Source organism: Sander vitreus, chromosome 14, assembly GCF_031162955.1.
Source record: "Sander vitreus isolate 19-12246 chromosome 14, sanVit1, whole genome shotgun sequence".
NCBI classification, from domain to species: domain Eukaryota; kingdom Metazoa; phylum Chordata; class Actinopteri; order Perciformes; family Percidae; genus Sander; species Sander vitreus.
Window position 1 is genome coordinate 16,779,789 of NC_135868.1, and position 22,293 is coordinate 16,802,081.

The following is a 22,293-nucleotide window of genomic DNA, read 5'->3' on the forward strand; positions in this document are numbered from 1 at the left end:
AGTTAGACAGCAGAGCAAGTGTCAGTAAAAGTAATTAAATACTGTCCCATGAGCCGTCGAGTACAAGTAATGAAGAGCTGGCCACACAGACTCGTCTTCCACACTCCTCTGCTCTCTTCCTTTCAGTCTCTCTACTCAAACGGGACAGTTGGGCAGTTCCTCTTTCTTGAAGTCGCCCCGCCATCCATCATCGACAACGCATCAACGGTAACAAATTACCATCCTTCCTCTCCGACCAATCGACTGTCGCCGCTGCTCCATTTACCTAAGAGGATGCTAATGACATCATTTACCAGCTGTCAGTCAAATGCTCACCCGCCACTCAAACCTTGGTGGGGAAATCTGGAGATTGTGCTGGAGAGGCACTTTGGTGGGCATGTAGACAAAACATGTTTGCTCACACACAAAAGGAAGCAGTCACACAAATGTAAAAGCACACACACAAACATGTTCACTTCAGTGTAAGCAGCAGAAAAAAGAGAATTCAGGGAACCCATGTTCCTGTTATTGAACTGGTAATTACATTCTCCCTCTCTGCCACCATGTTCAATTAATAATGATCTCCTTCAAAGACGACCATTAAAAATAAAACAATGCCACAGAGATGGACATGAAAGGAGACTCGTCTCTTATCATGTACAATGAGAGGAGTGCTGCTACGGGTTGTATTAAATTTAGAAGCGGATAAAAATGCAGGACTTCTAAAAAGCAGTGGTTGAAGATTCATGGCTCGACTACTAAACAGAAGGCAAAGCTGCCGTTGTCACTGTTAAATAATTTAATATTCTAACTAGGGCTGTCAGCATTAACGCTGAGGGCCGAGCATGATGCGTTAATAATTATTTATTTTTTTAAATCGTATTAATCGTATGCCGCCATTTATTCATTTATTTTCACTTCACTCGGCTTTGCGTCGTGCCTAACAGGCTACTATTTTGCCGTACTTCCTTGTAACACATCCTGCTCCTGCAGGAATAGCAACGCGGATTTCGGTGCCTCATTTTGGTGCCACTGATATGTCTGCACTTCTCTCTGATGCTCTGAAACAGACATTACAGGCAACAGAAACATTGCTGGACGTGACGCTAGTTAACACTATACTCGACAGCAGCTAACGTTAGCCAACCTACCTAGCCTTTAACAAAAATGCTGACAGCTAACGCTAAACGGTGTAAAGTTTGTCTGTATTTCACTGTAGCGGATTCCGACACCGGGATGTAACAATCTGCAGCTGCTGTTGTCGGAAAAGCACAGACGATGCCTTCAATGAAACTGGTAATTTACCACCTTGTAGTGCATTCAAAGTTGTTGTTAAATGCCCTTTTCCCATCTGGTGGTTGTTTTTGTCATTCAACAGCTATTTACTAGTGAAATAAGTTATTGTTATAGTGATTACATTATTATTAAACATTTCATTTTGACGATATGGCCTTAGCAATAAACAAGCCATTCTTTAATGTCGCCAACTGTTTAGTACCCTTCTTTTTTTTTTCAGGTTCAGGCACCGTTAAGGCACCGCTTTAGCATCGGTATACAAACCAAACAATACCCAACCCTAATATTGACTCTAGATTCAAATGTGTGACTAGATTAAATATATAATAAACAAATACAAATCTTAAAATCAAAGTTCATAAAGTCACTTTCTTTGCATTCATTTGATTCCCAATCAAGATACACTGGTAAGAATTGCTTTCCATTGTTAATATGTACTAAAAACTGTTCTGAAATGCAAAATAATAGAATTTTAATCATGTGATAAAACATGCGATTAATCGCGATTAAGAAAATGTAATCGTTTGACAGCCCTAATTCTAACACTTTAAAAACAATTGGGCTTCCAAGCAGGAGTATAGCTACCAGACTCTACACTGGATCAAAATTAAGTATTGACAGGTTTAGGACAAGCCCTGTTTGTCCATTCACTATGTAGGCAACAGATATTGTTTACTTCTGGTTTCTGTTTTTGAAATGATAGTGACACTAATCTATGCCAACAATGCCGACTGTGCCGGTTTTCGCTCTCTGTCAGCCGCACGGTCTGTGTCAGAGGACGTTTGGGGAGGCACAACAAAACACAGATCTCCGTCTGATAGACGGCACACACACTGCGGCTTTGCTTTGGTCACAACATAGTGTAATGCTTCAAAGGCTTCCCAGTTGGGCTACAAAAAGTTTGTTCTGAAACAACAGTCCATGCTGCTCTGTGTGTCAGCGGTCACCGGTGTTACAGAGACATTTTAGATGCCATAAAGGTGACAACGTGGGACAACCTTCATCCCCATGTGGATGGTAATAATGCCATCAGCCAGGATAGGGATTGTCATATGTGATCAAATTAATAAGGGTCACACAACAGGCAGCATAAAAGATTGTTGACAACAACTGTTGGCTGTTATCGGCATTGCTTTAGAATCTAAGCCATGCGTACATAATGACTAGAGGTGAAATCATTCGATTCGATCAGTCGATTAAATGATTAATCTGCTAAATTTGCTGGTTAGCTTCTAAAATGTGAGCACTGGCTTTTTTCTCCCTGTTATACAATTGTAAACTTTATATATTTGGGTTTTGGACTGTTGGTTTAACAAGATAAGTAATTTGAAACATCACCATGGGCAATGGGAACAAATATACTGGGCGTATTTCATTAGTTTATGGCATTGTTTAGACAAAATGACTAATCAATGAAAATAATGTTAAGTTAGTTAGTTGCAACCCTAGCGATGACCTTTCACAGCATAATGCTACATCTTTGTAATTCTATTCTTCTTCTATTCTGTAATTCAGACATCTATGTGGTGGCAGCTTTACACTGCTTGATGTATTGTATAAAATGCCAAACAACAGACAGGCAGAGTGCCATTTCATAAAGGGTGAAGAACAAGATGTGAATGCTGCAGACAGATTCATAGATTATATTTAGTATATTCAGCTTTTCTTGTTAAGACTCTCCTAACAACCCTGTCATGGCTCTATGTCAAGTCTGCTGAGAGCAACTAAGTGGAAAGGCACTACTTTCCTCCATTAAAATTTCAATTATGTATCTACCCCCCACGGCTGGAATGTAAGGAGTCACTGTATCTGGGTATTTCAATAAAATAAAATAGAGGGGAAAGGGACGGAGTAAATGTGACTTTAAAGCGCAGTGAAAAGCAGCTCTTTTCTCTCTTAGTAAATGCCTTAGGGACCTGTTTGACAGCATTACTGCACCACAGGGAACAGCACATACTGTACTGTAGGCACACTCTCAATATACATACTTATACTGCACACCTTCTAATTCATTCCCTCCGTTACATGCATTTTACAGTATGAACAAGCACCAACACACGCAAAACAAAAATACTAGAGACTATGCCACGTAAATTCCCAATATTTCCATGTACACACACACACACACACACACATCTGGAGACCACCCTCCATCAATCCCATTCTTCCTTCCGCATGAGTGATGGAGGCTGGATGCCGGCTGTTGCTGCTAGCTGTTGTTGCCATATTTAGAGTGCTAGCACTGCATGCCCAGATAAACTGTCAGAGGAGCTCTTTTTCAACAACCGGCTCCATGTGAGGTGTGGCACAGCCCATATGGATGACTAGAGAGCTAAGTCGCCTGGGAAATCGCCACTTACTGTGCATCAAGAAATGCTGATGAAAGCCAAGTGCTGACCTTGGCTTGTGCATAGCTTTGAATTGACGAGTGTTTTATTATGACACGGTTGTTGCAGGAAATATGAACATTCTGCATTAATTGCCCCAGAGGCATGAGTAAATTAGCTGTGATTAAACATCCATTCAAGGACATCAAAACCGGTATTATTTCATTATATCTCATATAATAATGATGATCAGGGATGATCCCTATCCTAGAGTCTATCTTGCTGATTAGAATTTCTATATGAATAATCCGTTTTAATATCTTTTTGGATCTGACTGTTGTCAGTTGTCTGAAAAACTGAAGTCAGTCAAGTTATCCATGCATAATGCAAAAAACACCCATTTATGCCAATTACAGGGCTTTCAAACCAAATGTTTGACATTGCAAAGAGTGGAGAGAGCTGCACAAGCCATAGCAGTGGACACTACCACCATGTGCCAGTGTGGCTTTGACCCAGCCAACCTCTTGCCTTTTTGCTGTTGTGTAAAGGAAGGTGGACTATCAAGAAACACCATGACCCGAGACAGAAAACTAATGAGTGCCAGATATCTTCCATACATACTTCATCACCCTCACACTGACACTGACAGATATAGTGCCTCAAATCAAACTCAAATTCAAGCAGTGATACATCCAAACTAGATTATCAGGTGATGCTAATAATGAGGGCTACAGCAGCCATATTGCAGCACATATCCACAATAAGAGACACAAGAGCCTTTGTGGAGACTTTTAATTGTCTGCAAGGAATCTAAAGTATATATTATGCATAGACAGCTGTGCACAAAAATGATTACACACACATTTGTATCACAGAAATGCAGACTCACTTATTAATATACAAACGGATGTAAATAAATGAATGGAGAGATAACTAAATCAAAAGAAAAGAAAACTTGAGTTTACTTGTCTTTTCCCCTGCTGATTTCCAGTGAGTATGAGATGATAGTATCATTATCGTGACACAACAAAACAAAATGTTAGCTCTGCATCTCTGCTCATGCAACTCCGATGGTTTGATGCTAATGGCTGATGATCTCTCTGGTCTGATTAGCTTCTGCGGTGTGAGTGGGCCAACACTGCCTGAGATCAGAGATGCGCCCCCCTACCCCCTCCAGGTACACATAAAACACACACACTCATGAATGCACAAAAAGAAACAAGTCCCAGCGTAGACACAAAGCTTGGCATTTACACTTTGCTCTTGCTACGCACTCATATATAAAAAAACAACAACATACAAACAAAAACAAACTCATAAAAAATACACAAACACATACACACCCCTACAAGGACTCAGATTTGTTGCGAAGCATGCACAAAACACACATTCACGCACAGTCCGAGTGCGCATACACATGTGCAAAAACAATAAAGCAAACCTTGTTAAGGGAGTGGGAGGTGAGGCAGCCAGGCAGAAAGATATAAATAGCCTGTCTGAATTCGACAATAGAGGTGGAGGGGGGTCGAGAGACAAGAATGAGGAGGAGGAAAAGAAACCACAGGAAGGACAGAAAGACAAAAAGAAAGAGGTATAAGGAATTGAGGGAGGGAAACAGGTAAATAAAGATTTAGAGTGTAGAGTAAATTAAACAAGTATGGGATAAGAAAACAGCGGGTCTCATTACAGGAGAGGAGAGGAGTGGGGGAGGGGCTGGTTTACTGTGTCCTGATACGAGTCATAAATGTACCGCTTCATGCAAAGCTTGACAGCAGCAGTCACAGTGGTTGGCATATGGCAGCGTGTGCAGCACTTACACCAACTGTCCCAAGCTGCTTTTTGGAATCCAAAACAGGGCATCCCATCATAACCTTTGGCACATGCACTCACGTTATCATTGTCACATCCCTTTGTTTTGACTGGACACACCAGCACCCATTTTATTAGTCATGTATGGGTGCATGTTAACCTTCTGACAAAGTGGAGGAACTACCATGTTGTTAAAGAGCAGAGCCTGAATCACTTGCATTGGTTTTGTATTAGGAGTCCTTAACTGATTTGCGGTGAGCAGCCTTAATTAAAACTAGAAATAGCATCTAAACGCAAAGTCATATTCTTTAATAGTAGGCAAACACAAAGTGATGTGTGATGGTTGATGAGAGGGTTGGTCAGCTGCTGCTGCTAGAGCTTTTGAGGATTGCCATTTGAATAATCCCACATACTGCAGGACAGGTCAGTCTTCAACATGGTTGAACAAAGCAGATTATCTACTCTCTTCTGTCACCTCAGGCCAGAGCAGAAATGTTGATCCAAAAAAAAGGCGTTGCTTGGTTTATTTAACTGAAGTGCTCGTCCATGGCTTACTCTAAAGAATGGGTGAGTTGGTTCAAGAACTCATGCTCAAGAGCACTTTTACAGGACACTGATACAGACAGCAATGGGTTTTCTTAGTGACTGAACTTGGCTCGCTATTTAGAGAACAGTATCATTAACAGGGCTGCAACTGCTGTTTTTTTTTTTTTTACTGTTGATTAAAGGAATAGTTCCACATTTTGGAAAATACGCTTGTGAGAAGATTGATAGTTTTTCGGTATCTGTCTTTTCAATATGAACCTGGAGCCAAGACACAGTTAGTTTAGCATAAAGAATGTAAACATCTGGCCTGGCCCTGCCAAGAAATAGTCCAGCACCCCAATAAAACCAAAACGGGTTACTTTTACACTTTGTTTTTTTACAAATAAAACAAATGAGATATATTGAGTGAGCTGAGCTTAAAGGAACACGCCGACTTATTGGGACTTTAGCTTATTCACCGTATCCCCCAGAGTTAAATAAGTCCATACAGTCCAGACATACTCTGTCTGGCGCACCCACCGCTAGCCTAGTTTAGCACAGATCCTGGAGGTAACCGGCTCCAACTAGCCTACTGCTCCCAATAAGTGACAAAATAACGCCAACATTTTCCCATTTAGCTGTCACATGAGACACAGCCATCTTCTAACCATATACATACTGGGAACTATATTCTCAGAAGGCGAAGCTGCTGGTAGGTGATTTTCCCACTTTTGGACAGAGCTACGGTAGCATTTCTTCATTTCCTCTCTGCAAAAAGGTGTCTTTTCTAAAAAGGTTAAACTATTTATTTATTTATAAAGTTTTTTTTTTATTTATTAATTTGTTTCTTTTTATTTTGTGATTAATCAATTATTGGTTTATGAATTGTCAGAAAACTGTCAAAAACGGCCTTCACAATTTCCAAAGCCCAAGTTAACGTTTTCAAATTGTTTTATATCCTTGTAAATTGAATGCAATGAAAAGAAAAGAAATATATGCATTAGAGAAGCTGGAACATGCAAATGTTTGGAAAATTTTCGTGACCAAATACCAATGATTCAGCACTTATCAAAATTGCTGAAAAATAATCTTTTGTCAATCGACTGAATAATTCATCTACTTAAAAATTCAGCACAATTCAATATATTATACACCTAGTAGCCAAAACATAGGCTACATCCACACCACTACATTCTTATTTAAAAACGCAAATATATTTGCTACATTTATGCCTCATTTCCACACTACTCCAGCATTTCCGAGCCTCTAAAACAGACATTTGGAAAAGCTGCTGACTCCGTTTTAGTTTGAAAACTCCGGGGCTACCTTTGGAAACAATGACGCAGACACCTACATTCACTCCCTGATTCGGTCTTATCAGTCAGAACGTGTCCTTCCCTGATTCGTCACGCCCCTATCATGTGACCATTTTCCAGTGGTTAATTTAACACGGATAACGAAATACAGCCGTTTCTGACCTTGTTGCCTATGCTAGCAGCTGTTGTGCAGTTATATTGTGCATTTTGTAATGCTACTACTGCATGTGCAAGAGTAAGCTATTATTAGACCGGTTTGTGACAATTTCCGTGTCCAGCAACAATATTAGCCTTACCGACATGCGCATGCCTAGTGTACATGAATGGTCTGAGATATGCAGTTTCAGGCGTGTAAGTATGGACAGAGATTAGTTCTGAAACGCCAGTTTAAAATGAAAACACAGTACTGTGGATGTAGCCATAGTTCCTTCAATCAAAGCCAAGCCTAAAAACACAGTGGATACATTTGTACAGTGTATTGTCCAAAACAAATGAAATCAGGTTCTGGCAGTATTTCACAGTATCCTGCTCTACAATCTGGGGCTGACCCACTGTAATCCTGTGTCAAACCCCTCTGGCTAAAACACTGGTTGAAGCTCATCCAAGGCAGACAGAGACAGTGTGGAGGAGATCACTTGTAGTGGCATCAAATACCTCTGGTGACAAACAGTGGGTGTTGGTGATGTGGAGTAATCTCATTCACAACAACAAAGCCCAACCCCCACATGCACACACACTGTACACTGGAATACAGATGATGCCTGGAGTGTAATGATGGGTAGGTGTGTACACACATGCATGTAAATGTGGGTGTGCAGTGGTGAGGGTGAAATTGTAATCTGTGTGTGTGTGTGTGTGTGTGTGTGTGTGTGTGTGTGTGTGAGAGAGATAATGAAAAGGCTGTGATCTGGGTCTATGCCTCGCTGAGTCTACACCCCATCTGTCCCTCCTCTTTCTCTTCCGCTGAGCCCCTGGCCCATCTTCACCATCCCTGCCTTTTCTTCTCCTCTCCTTCCACTCTCCATCCTCCCTCCTTCAACACAGCCAGGCAACAACACAAACAGTCCTTCCTCTTTTACTACTACCTCCCCTTGCTCCATCAATCCATCTATGCAAACTGAAAAAAACACTCAATCTTTCTCATTTCTATTCTTTTAGTACTTACATGTCACCTCCATGTTTCCAAGTGTGGTGTGATACTCTCCACAGTGACTGGTGAATCCTCGTGCTTTTGCCAGAGAATGAGTGTTAAGCGCCTTACGGGAGACAGGGATGGATGGAGGAAGCAGATGGCTCCTTGGAAGAGCGCTCTAGCTGATTGTGGACAGTTAGCTTTAGCATTAGCCACAATAAGGGAAGACTTGTCTGTCAACACTGCTCGTGCATCTCCTTCTTTTGTCTTTTCCTTTCTTGGCTATTTGTGTCTTTAGGTTTCCTATTTGATTCTTTCTTTTATCATATTCCATTTAAATAAAAAACAAAAACAAAAAAACTAACTCTCCCCGTTTCTTCTTTAACTGTCCACTCTACTATGATATTTGTGTAAGCCTTTCTTTCTGCCTTCCTCGCTCCCTCTAAGAGCATCAGCCAGGCTGCTCTGCATCGCTTATGTTGATCTCCGGGCTTATGCCCTGATTGGACACACGCCACGATTAGAGACGCCAATGGTTGTGCAGCAAGTGGATCACATGATAAGTGTGTGTGTGTGTGTGTGTGTGTGTGTGTGTGTGTGTGTGCGTGTTGGGGGGGGGGTTAGAGAAGAGGAGGAGAAGAAGGAGGAGGGGTATCGTGAGTGGCTGCAAGCCGCTACATCAGTGAGGGATTTTTTTTTTTTATCCAAGTGCCTGCGCAGAGAGAGATGGAGCCTTTTTTTCCTCTGTGAGGAGGTGGAGGAGAAGGTCTCAGCTCAGACGTTTGGATGAAGAGACAACACGCAGCTGTACAAAAAAATAGTCCCCGATGCACACAAGCACTGATGCATATAAAAACAAGCGTGTACACATGCAGCGGAGAAGTGGTTCCATCTTACAGAAACAGAGCCACAGTACTGCAGCGCAGCAGCAGTAATTGGACACAGGTTGCTATGGAAACAGGGGAAACGGTTGCTTGACGGTCGGAGCTGTGCCCTGGGAGCATCAGACTTGCCTCCATTAAACACACACACACACACACACACACACACACACACACACACACACACACACACACACACACACAAACACCTCTTGTTCTCTACTACCACTTATTTTAGTAACACTACATTCTGAAAGCAAACAAGACAGACTGTGTATGTGGTCCGTGTGTGTGTGTGTGTGGGGGGGGCTTCAGTGCCATGGTGTTTTTAAGCTTCATTTAAGCCTTTGTCTATAATGAGCATACATTAATGTAAGAGCCTGTTTATGTGTGTGGGTTCATGTCTTTGTGTGCAGGGAAGATGCTCAGTCAGCCATGAAGAGCCAGCAGCTGAGAGAGCCTTCAGCGTTTAAGAAATGCTCACACACTTGCAGGCCACAGCAAATATCGATAAAACCTGAACAAGGTGTTTAAGTATTCCACACCTCAGAAAGCTCAGTGGCGTCAGTGTCTGGCAGCGACTGTGAGAAATGCAGGGAAACTGTACAACTAGCCTTGTTTTGAAGTGGACGCCCTCAGGATTATCCTTGAGGCAGCTTATTAACCTTCCACACAGCCCAGAGAGGATATATCCTCATATACTGTATGCACATGAGGAATTGATTACCTCATTGCAATTACATTTACACATTATCGTCACAAACTATTACAACACAAATCTGTCAGATTGATATTTGTGAATATCATTATGACTATAATTTTCTACTTATGAGTAATGACTACTTAAGACTCAATCTTCATCAAGACACCACAAAAAAAGACCATCAATTTCTTAGTCGACCAAGACACCAGTAATCAATTACATGACTGATTGCCCAATACGAGGCAGCTCAACTACAAAGTTCAATAGTCCAGTTTAAATGACCAATTGATTGGAGTTAAAAGGACAATAACTGTGCTTCAAATCAGCTGAAGTGGGATGGACAGCATTACTATTGTGTATTACTGATCCGAGCCTCTGTTCACAGTTACGCCTGAACCATCCATTATTAGGCAAGTCAGGACTTACTGTACTTTATACATCTAAACTTGTATGACTGTTCTAACCTTTGTAGAAAGTCATAGATTCATCATTCAAGTTTTATTTGATTTTTACATTCCATTTATCTTTTATTCATCAAAAACTTGTTATTTCCATCTTCCATATTCTTATATGGAAGTTCCAATCCTGTATCCCTGTGTTAATTGTTCAGTTATCAGTTATTTTCTTTGATCCTGTCATTTAATTACTTACTTTACTGAACCCATAAAGCATTTTAACTTAAACCTACTTTCTCTTTTTTGTCATTGCTAATATTTTATCATTTTTATTTGCTCATGTTAATACTCAAGGTTTAGTGGGATTTACACTGAGCTTTCCCCATCTTCCTCCTCTCCATCTTCATTTTATTAAATGTGCAGTCAATGACGATGTTTCAGTTACAGATAAACAACTTAGTTTCTTGTTGACAGAATTGGGTACAACATTTTCAGACATCATCATAGAGGCTAATGTCCCCACAGTGTTTCTAAGTTCATAGCCGATACAAACTGAGACACTCAGCGTTAGAGGCCGGAAGCGCAGAGCTACGCACGCACCATTTAGCTGATAGGAAGCCCTTGAGACCAAACAGTCTTACTATCAACAAGCTGCTGCTGAATTTCAAACTCCCAAGGTACGGAGTGATGAAAGATGAGGTAGGAGAAGGAAGAGGGGAGAGAGAAGGAAAGCATCATCTATCCCAACTCAATCGAAACTGGCTCTTGCCTTCCAGGGAGGAGTGTGAAGGATGGGATTGGATAATAGGATCGCTTGCAAGAGGATGTGTGTGTATGATACATGTGTTGAATTCTCCCCAAAAAATGAACTAGAAATACAGCTTAACATGAGATGGTGGTAGTCATTCCAAGCCTATTAGAGATGGTCGCATCACTCCCGGCATTTCTATCATTAAAAAAATTAGAAAAGTTTTAGTAAATTATTACACCATTTAGATCATCAGACGTGACAAATTATCCTGAAATAATTATCATAACATAATACCAAAAATACCAAACATTAAATCATGCTCAGAAGTGATTCCTCTACCAAAGGCTTTTTAGTCACAGATGGTGGTGAGGACTTCAATAGACTGTAGGTGGATTCAACAACAGCTACAGAGGATCACAACATTTTTCTGTTTTTCATCGTGACTACAATATGTTGTAATTCTTCATTTGTGGCCTGCTGCAGTAGATCAAACTACTGTACCAAGTCTCAAAACAGCAATACATTTCACAATCACTCACTGAATTAGCAATTACAGTGTCACTTTCATGTAGCATAATATGTGTCCATTTACAGTAGTGTAACATATTTGAGCTGCAGAGCAAATGTAGGTGAGGATCGGCTTATTTATGTGTGAGGAAACATTTCAATGTTGATCAAAGCCAGTGAATATGAGCAGAGGATTCGGACCACAGCTTGGGACACAGGGTGGCTTGTAGCTTGTGTCAGTCTGTTATTTGACAGCATAAGATAATCATAATTTGTTTGATAAATCAGGGGAAAGGGATATGGCATCTGTTGACAGCTACATCTGATGCCCAATTGAATACACAACATACAATATCTGTCATAAACACCTCATTACTATCACATCTGGCAGTGCACACACACACACACACTCATATTTCCTGTTTGGCCGATTCAACATTAGCCAATTTACAGGAAGTTTTCATCTTCATCCAGACTCCACTGAGCTCCAAATGAAGATGTAGTAGTTTAATCAGTGGCTCAGCCAATAGAGGCAGCTAATGTTTCATATCCGAGAAAGAAAGAAAAAAACAATGTACAAATAATTCTAATTCTGAAAAGCCCCTGAGATGTGTATGCAGTTCCCTTAATCTGCACCCTTAAAAAGGAAGCGCCTAAAGCATGTTCGTCTGTGCAAACAGGAAAACAACATTTCCATGTCTATGTACATTAATCAGGCATGCTATTTGCTTGGGACTCTTGGCAACGCCATTCTAATAATTAACAAAATTTGAGATATGATTAATACTGTTGTAATTAAAAGTGAGCTGTGTGACTGTGCTTCCTGCCAGTGTCTGCAACAGAAAGCTTATGAAGCATGGCAAAAATCCTACTGTGCAATAATTCTGTATGAAGTTCACTTTCATTCTGTCCTCGATGTCATCTTCTACTAGGTGCCATTTTGGATTCTCAACTCAAGTTTGAAGCCCATATTAGGAAACTGTCCGAAACTATCAAAACCAATTTAATTAAACCAATTTTCGTTTGATAAGACCGTGTCTGTCAAAGCAGCTCAAATGTATACACCTGCCATGATTTTATCACATATACATCATACATATATCTATCTGTTGCACTGCTTCTCTGTAACAATGTTTTTCTGTATGGTCACTGGGGAATAAACAAATAAATAATCAAATATGAAAGCAGTTGTTCTAACAGTCAAACATGTCTCATTTTGGATTGCACAAAGATTCATGCTGTCATAGTCTTCTTAAAATGTTGCATCTTCCTGTGTTCTTTTAACATTGTATTTAGTCAAAGACATGAGCTGTGTCCCAAATCAACAGGGAATTGTAAAATAACAACTGTCATGGATCAAACTGGGAAAAGCTACTGCCAATTTCTAATTTGAAAACTTATCAAAACATGTTCCTGTAGCAGTGTCTACAATATGTACCAGCTGTGAGAAGTCCATCAAAAACACTCGCAAATAAAAACAAAAAAGAGTTTACTTAATGTTGTCACTTTTCCAATGTGAATGCACTAAAAAAAAATTGTTGTATAATCAGTATGTACATGGAAATGGGATACAGGGATGATTCTTATTCATCTCAACCTCCCATCTCCCAAAAACACACGCAAGCAGTGTACCTTGTTGAAGTCTTCACTTGTGGCCCTCATCTCCTTCCAGGTTTTGTTGAGCAGCTGGATGCAGATGCAGAAGAATTCTTCAAAGGACCGATCATGGGTGAAGAACATGGGGTGGAAGTCGTGGCAGTTTTCACTCGCTGTGGACACAGGAGAGAGAAAAGTTGTCACCTACAGTACAGCAGCAGCTTAAAGGAAAGCTGATTCGGGTAAGTGACAGCGATCCATTTTATGTCGACACTTAATTTAACACAAAGATTACTTTTCATTTAATTTTTACATAACTGTAATCACTTTGTAATCATTAGGCTAAAAACAGTACTGTAATACAGTACAGTTATAATATTTAGCACTACGATACAATTATTTACAAAGTAATGGGTAAGCATTTGGTTTCAATTGAACATTGTGTTGCTCGAGGCAAACCAATACTGGCACAGTTACATAGCAGTTGCAGTTTGACAAGCATCTTTTATCTTTATCTAGTGCCCAAATGCCCTTGTTGGACCAGAGAATTGTTTTTATTATAGCCATTTTGCGATTATTGATTGGTGATTCGTCAGTTTAGTTTTTCTATGATGAGATTACTGTAAATTAGCTGTCTGAGGGGGGTGGCAGGGCGGCAGTAGCTCAGTCTGTAGGGACTCGGCTTGGGAACCGGAAGGTTGATGGTTTATGTCCCCAGACAGACCAAGTACAGAGTGTTGGACTGGTAGCTGGAGAAGTGCCAGTTGGCCTCCTGGGCTGCATTTTATTAGTGGTTCAACATGCCCTTGTTCACTTCCCCTAAGCACTTGCCCTCGGGGGAATACCCGCCGCCATCTTAAGTGTCGTTCCAATTATCGTGAACTTGGCGATATCGACCCTTGGAGGGCCGAGGGAGCGAGTGAACAACGATGGTCACTCCAGAGGTGGATATCACCCACAATGCATTGCAGTTATGCATTTAGTGCAAGAAAATACATCCATGGTTAGGTGGCAGTGATGTACAACGGCTAAAAAATTATGTTGCTGACATCCAAAGAAGGAGAAGATGAATAAATTAAATGAAGACATTTCGACTTTAGTTTCCTCATTGTTAGCTTGATATTTTACTGTAAAATGAAGGCTAATATAACTAATGTCAGGTAATATTTACTTTTTATGATTTTTTTATTTCCTACTTTATCTGTAAATGCATGGAAGAAATTTGTTTTTTGCGAGCTATAGCCTAATATGACTAATCATGATACAGATCACACATTTTCTAAATCAGACACTCATGCAGCTGATTACCAAGCCTGAAGTAAGTCTGCAGGTATTTATGATGTGTAAAAAGCAGTAATAATACTTTTTATAAATAATATTTGTATAGCGCCTTTCAGACAAGAAATAGGCCTACTGTACAACAAGGAAATTGAATGACATAAGCAGACATAGAATGAACATAAAAACGGGGATAGAATGCCATACTTAATGGAAATAAGATGGAAAATAAAACACACAGCAGTAGCGCTAAGCCCACAACTGGCGGTTGATCCGTTTAGTTTGGGCTGAAAGTGAATAAGGGCAAGTGCGTCCAAATTTCAATCCCCTGCTCCTGCCCCGCCCACTTTCCCTCTCCAAGTGGCCTCTGTGCAACGTATGCTATTACTTCATACCAAGGGCTGAGGGGTAGCGAAGGGGGCCATGTTGAAACACTAATGAAATGCAGCTCAGGGCACTGCCGATGTTCCCTTGAGCAAGGCACTGCATCCCCAACTGTTCGGGGCATCATCCTGTGAGGCAGCCCACTCACTCGGACATATCTCCATACATAATGCATGTGTATAGGACCTGTTTGTGCATGTGTGCATTTGGGCGCTGTGTGTGTGTGTGTGTGTGTGTGTGTGTGAGAATATATCAATGGAGTGAAAATAAAATTTGATTTCCCCTTGTGGGATTAATAAAGTATACCTTCCTTTCTTCTTGTTCTTAATGTGTTGCTAATACAACATTAATGTGGATCTTTACTGTTAGTACTTGAGGGACAGTGTAAGATGACAGTGGTATCAACCTTCTTATCCAACTCTCAGCAAGAGTTAAAAAAGCTTTTTTTCCCCAAAATGTCAAACCATTTCTTTAATACACATTCTTCAGTGACTTATGTGAACATAGTCTGGATTTTTTGTTTGTATGTTACCGCTGCACCCACCCCCCATCAGAGCTCAATAAATCGTATCCCAATAATCCTGATCCTGACTACATCCACTACATGTCCACATACACCGACACATAGACAAAGAAACAGCCAGTTGGTCAGCATAGGTCCATTTACTTTTTTTTACCTCTCTCCTCCGTTGAGCGACTGATGCCATATGGTGGCCTTCAATTTATAAATATGCAAGTGGGCCTGAAGGAATGTGGCCTCTAGGCTGGACCTAAAAAACCTGACTAATGCACAACAACAGGGCCAAGCTGCCCACACACACAGCTACTGCAGGTAAACATCACTTAGCTGGAAAATGTTACGGATGAAATTATCAAATAACTGCTGCTGAAAGGTTCTGCGTTAAAGTGACTAACGTTTAATGATCACACATGATCATTCTGAGACTTCACAGAATAAATCATCAGGCTTGTGCACGCTAGATTCATATTCATAATAAAGCATTCCAGATAGAGTACAGAGTAATATGAGATGTGACAGACTGTAATGCAGAATGATTATCTCTCATGAACAGACATGGCAGGAAGTTGATGTGCTTATAGTTTATTTCACAGAAACAGCCACTGAGAATGAGCTACAGTCCCCCAACGAAGCAAGGCTGTGCATTATTGAAAATGGATCTCCTCATCAACTTGAAACACAAAATACCCCCTGGAGACAAATTGTGACCAGCAAACACTGTTCCAACTGGATTAAGTTGAGAGTTTTCATGTTTCAATGCCAGAGGTGGTTTATTTTCTTTATTAGCAGTGCACTAAAGCGTTCCCACAATTTGTGTGAGAGTGTGTTGGAAATAAGAATGAGAGGGAAAAGGGAAAGCCAGGGCTCTTGAGTGCCCAAACCATATTAACCAAGAGGTAGAATAACAAGGCTTGACATTCATTTGAACTAAATTCATCGCCTGAGATGAGTGGCGGCCTTGAGCCAAAGGTTGGTTCATTTAAAGAGTTTCAGAGACGAGCAGCAGGGGCACTGGCCTGCCACGAGCAGCCATGAAATTGGATGGAAGGGGTCAGGCGACAATTGAAACTTCACAGTATAATGAATGATGCCCGCAGGCCACGGGCACAGTGACCTGAGCCTTGATTTGGAGCGATGGATGGGAGATTAAGGGGAGGGTGAGGTGAGAAATCCGGGGAGTGGGGGATGTGCTACTGGTGCCGGTAGTCAATCAAGAAGCTAATAGAGGCGAGCCAAAACAGATGTTGACAGGCTGCTTAGTCAATAGTGCATTGCCCCTGGGGACAGAAAAAGTAAAAATCAGGAAAACATGTAACAGAAAGGGTGAACTGGTAAAAGTTGTTGGGTTGTTTGAAGTTTGAAATGACCCCTGAGCTAAATGAGATGTTTATTGATAGACCTAACAGAGCCCTGAGGTGGCAAGGTGAGAGGAATTACATGTCAAGGCGCATTTGGGAGATACAGACAGTTAGCAGTCTCATGTGGCTCTGCAGAAATTTCTCCATCCTCAGGTGTTACGAGGCATGCTGAGTCACAAACAGTTTTATTAGCTCTCACAGGGCTCAGCAGGACCTGAAGCAGCACAGCAATGAGGCAAAAAATAAAAAGCATTATAGTGCGTTGATGCTCAGAATATGTCACAGTGTTCTGCATTGTAATACTCATATTGCAAACTTAACCAAATGGTTACAGAGTGTGTGGATCACTGAATATTTCATCAAACAAACATAATTCATCCACGCTGAGGAAATAATTTAAGGAGGGGGAAATCTGAGCTCAACTGCTCTGCATTTTAGCAGACTCCTGTTATGAAAACGCAACAGTATGTGTGGTGTAATACTTGAAGCTATGAAAAAAAAAAAAATAATAAAAATATAGTCTAGATCACACTAGTTTTTAAATAACTCCTAGACATTTTTTTTTATCTTGGGGTTATGTATAAAAAGGGTTACAATTTAATTGGTTCATTAAATGTGGATGCAAATACCTGCAAATTAAAGCTGAAAGTCAGAAATGTAAACTTACATTAATACAGAGGAAAACAATACTATCCCAGTCCTTACAGACTGCACTATATTTCATTGAGCCTTTAAAAATTGCCAGCTGTTTGAATGTATAGTTTTTGCAGATGAAAAAACAAACAATTTAGTGCTTCTTTTTTTCAGCATTTCAGTTGCATTCCAGCCAGCTGAAATGTCACGTCTGAATCATTCTCACCACTGCACAAATGCACTTAAAATGATCCGCCTGAACGAAGATGGCCTGTGTGAGTGCAAAGTCATGTTACTATGATTAGGTAACCAGTGCTTTAGGCCTTACTTGCTTTAAATCAGTCTTTAACCGAAGACATGCTTCAGCATTATTCTGAGAAAATAAAAAAAACATCTGCTATACAATAAATTACTGCACCAACCATCACACTGACTCATGGGGCTTAGTAGCTGGGCTGGCTGTACTGAAGTGAACTGAACTCTTGCCCCAAATCATTAGGCCGCACACAACCTTAATCTGAAACGGGTTATGTAAAACCTCTCAACCTCCCTTCATCTACTCAGGAACAGCCTTCTCTTACACAGGCAGGCTAACATGGTCATGGAGATGCGGTGGGCGACTGGACACATCAAGTGTCTGAGGAGTCTCGACTTCTTGATGGATGAGTCACACAGCCAGGAACACACACACACACACACACACACACACACACAACTCTGTGTATAGCTGGATGACACGCTACAAAGCGGCAGGGTAGATGTGAACTCTCTCAATTTAAATCACAAGTCATGACTCTTTTTGGCCGAGCATATGGGTCCACAGATGACCATATAGATGGATGGAAAATGGGCTGTAATGAGTTTTCTTTGTGCTGTATGCTTTTCATCCATCTGCACAGCCAGATGTTAAGTTCCTGTACCTCCCATAAAGTAGGTAACAGGACACTGTGATGACCAGTTTAGGTTATGCCGAACCATATGCCCATATGGATCAGAAGAACAACTTTTTTACGGTTTCGGTGCAATACTTTGTGACCATATGTCACTACAAAATAGATATGATTTGGTGGTACAACGGTTTGCCTTTGTTGTGTTTGTTCTGCTTAAGGACACGTAAGGAGGGTGAAATCTGAATATACCAGGGAACCTAAATTGATTTAGAAATTACATGAGGAATACACAACTGTGTTTTGTGCGGCACATTCGCATGGGCTAAGCAAAGTCTGTATTTTACTTAAATTTACTGAACTTATCCCCCCCAATACGATTTCAAGGCTCTGTCAAAACTTTTATTTACAATTGCCAACGCAGCTAATATGGCCCCAAATCTCAGATTATTAGAAATTATTAGAGGTCCCCAGGTAATACTAGTCCTGTGCAAATACTATAGATACTTTTTTCCCACTCACACTGATATCCTGTTGCCACGCCTCTTTTGAGCAAAGAAAGTGTTTATAATTAGTAATTTAATTAAAAAGCTCAAGAAACCTGTTCGGAAGAAAGGGACTTTCACGTTAAGTAAAACCAAACGAAGGAATTCAAGAAGTGGAATGATTGTTCACGCATTTTTCTCAGATGGAGACTTGTAGTCAAGGTGGTTTATTGACAAGTGAAACCAGATACAAACACACGTACAGCTTATTTTATATTAGCTGAAATCGTTTCTTGTCTTCTAATCAAATAGGAGATAATGTCAGGGTTAGAAATTCACAATATCTTTTGGAATTACAACAGATGCTTTTCTGCCTTGGTTGCTTGTAATTATAGTCTGAAACGTGATGTAAACGCAGCATAAGCTCTGTGGGCAGAGAGAAGTTTCAAGTCACTTCCATCCATCCATCTCCTGGGATGTGTGTGGTTGGGCTGAGGTCAAAAGGTCCCTAAAGTGACTCAGTTTATGTGTATGCGAATGAATGCTAGCGTGACTGAGTGTGGGACCGCTGTCACCTGTCACGCTCTTATCAAAGTCCATTCATCGTGAGGGCTCTGAGGGCTCTGTGACGTCAACTGAGAACTAATTACTCAACTGGCCACCACACAGATGAGTCCTGGAGAAGAGAGAGGTGACTAAGTGTGTGAGTGTGCAGCTGGGTGTCTGTTTGCGTATGTGTGGGTATCTCTGCGTATGTGTGAAAAGAAAAGAGAGAGAGAAAGAGAGACAGACAGAGAGAGAGAGAGAGAGACAGACAGAGAGAGACGTGAGGGCTGAATGCCACCCTGACATCTGTCAAGGTCCAGTGTGTATTTGTCTGTGTGTATGTGTGTCCATGAGTGTGCACAAAGTAAGCAAAACAACCCCCAGAGTCACCTTGCAGCTATGCCACATGATGAATACACAGCGAAAAGTGTCATCCTCACTCTAATTACAACACCAGCATGCTCTGATGTCCAACTGTGACAAGCGGAGAGTGTGTGTGTGTGTGTGTGTGTGTGTGTGTGTGTGTGTGTGTGTGTGTGTGTGTCCAGTAAGCAGCGTCAGCACCATCTTTCCGGTCCAGTCACTGTTTGCGTGTGTGCAGGATGCCAAAGCAGCAGGTACACAGAGATGCAACCACAGCCAGCTAGATGACTTCACAGGCTGACTCTGTATTTCTTATACTACAGCAAACAACACCACATATACTGTACTGGTAATACATATCCCAGTTTAAAATAAGCTTATAGTAAAGCCATTTTCACTGACTGTGCTGCTCTAATTGTTAGTAGTAGTTAGGTAGATAGCTTTAAGCTATTTACCATTTTGAACGTATGTCGTACTTGAGTGTGGGTAAGATCCCCCTATACTTAAACATGACAGAAATTGTGTCATAATAATTAAAATTGCAGGTCGAGCGATGCTCTCCAGCACAGAAATACTTTTTTCCATGCTCAATCATTGAAATCAAAAACACAATCTAACATGCATGTGCTATGGGCTCACGAACACAGAAGCCTGAAAAACAAAGCGTTTGCAGCTGAGGCAACCTTTATTGAAGTAAATGGGGAACCATCTTTGAATACAGTTGATTTAGCACAAAGAGAAGACTCACACAGATGCTCACTCAGCCATAGAGATATCAAATTGGCTAGCAGTGCGAGAACCACAACTATAATTAGTATTTGAGTTGAAAAGGGAAACTAATAAGCTTGCAAGCTAATTTACATCTTGCTAACCCTGTTAAAGTAGATAAAAGGCCAAATACGTCACCTTAAAATGTAATGCCTCAGGGTGTTTGAGTTTGGAATCTGTGAAACGTAAAATGATGAATCAGTTTTATAATGTTTGGGTCACATCAGCAGGGCTGCTGGGTTGTACTCGCTCTTCCAACTGGAGTATCTCTACCCTGAAAATAATAATCATTTAATGATGATTGGAAAATGAGGTCACTGGTTCAAGTTGAAATACGTAATAATATAATGCTGTACAAAATAAACTACTATTTGCCCACAGTATTGAATTTGTCTTTCAATCTATTTTGAGTTAATTTACAAAAAAAAATCCTTTTTAGGGAGGAAAAGAAGCATCTGGAGAACCTTGATTAGATAAGAACGAAAACAGGGAAAAGTCAAAGCCTTATTTCCTTTGTGGTCTCTAATTACGTAACTAAACCATTTGAGCATGCAGTCCCCAACAATGGTCAAGATGCATTAGAGGACAGAGGGAGAGTGAGGGAGAGCAGAACAGCAGATGGAGAGAAGAGAAAATCAGACAGAAGGAGGCATGTAGCGAACCCATCAGCGCTCTGGACTGAGACACAACAAATTTAGCAGTACATCTGCTTCCACAGACATGTTTTCTCAAATACAATAAGGCTTGTGAGACTGCTTCAAGCTGTGGGTTTTCTATCAAGTCAGAGCTTTCCCTTGTTGCATTTATTAAAAACACTTAACACAACTCATATCTCTCATATATCAATACATCAGGTATAGGAGCTACAGTATGATATGGACATCAATCATGCCCGATTCTTCTGAAGGAAAATCTCAAATCAGACAATTGGAGTCACGTCTACACTCTGTCTGAGTATGCCCAAATGCAGGAACAGAATAGTTTAATTATAAAAAAACAACAGAAGAGGTGTCACGTGACCTAATGGCGAACAAGTTGGGCGTAGGAGGAGCTCTGTATAGTGCATTGCTGTATTTATTCTTTTCAAGATTCTGACCAGAGATATTTGATATTTGCAAGTTTAGAGGCGGCCGAGAGGGAGAGACTGGATGATCCTGCTGCTAGCAAGAGAGGGGTCGACATGCTTTGGGAAAAAAATGGAAGATTTTGAAAATTGATCCCAATGCAATAATGTCCGTTTTCTGGGCATCCCCGAGGGTAAGGAAGGAGGTGAAGTTTTTGGGGGGGAGCAGATTCGTGAGTCGCTGGAGAATAACGGAGAGATTGAGCGTGCACACAGAACCACTGGCCAGCAGCCCCAGGCAGGAGACAGACCCCGGACCATTCGGGCGAGATTCTTAAGAGCATCGGTGTTGCGGGTGGCAAGAGGCCATGGCAAAAAAGGGAATTGTCACACTGGGGAATATGTATCTCGTGGCATATTGAAATCCTTTGAGGAAGTGGTACAGAAATTTGGAATCCCCAGGTCTCAATCTTTCAGATGTTTGCAACTTCGCCATCTGTTAGTGGGGATTTTTGGATCCAGTTCTTCAGCCCCAAAGACACCAGAATGTTTAGATAAAGTGTTGTTGAAATATGGAAAAGGTCATGAGGCTTCCAGGTATTATTCTATGCTTATGCAGAACCTGGGGGATGGAGCTTGGACTGCCCTCAAAAAGACATGGGAAAGGGATCTGAGTATTACACTTGATGATGAGGAATGGGACAGAATCTGTAGGAATATTAAAACTATGTCACGCGATGTCAGGGTGCGCCTTATTCAGTTCAAGATTATGCGTCGCTTCTATTGGACTT

General features: G+C 40.9%; 1 protein-coding gene across 3 annotated transcripts in view; it reads right to left on the reverse strand.

Moving 5' to 3' along the window:
- The window catches only part of elmo1 (engulfment and cell motility 1 (ced-12 homolog, C. elegans)), a 101,719-nt gene that overhangs the window by 14,943 nt on the left and 64,483 nt on the right, over positions 1-22,293 (reverse strand). For all 3 annotated transcript variants that reach the window (XM_078267285.1, XM_078267286.1, XM_078267284.1), the window contains exon 16: positions 13,254-13,390. In XM_078267285.1, coding sequence (XP_078123411.1) covers positions 13,254-13,390 — 137 coding nt within the window. The remainder of the gene's footprint in view (positions 1-13,253; positions 13,391-22,293) is intronic.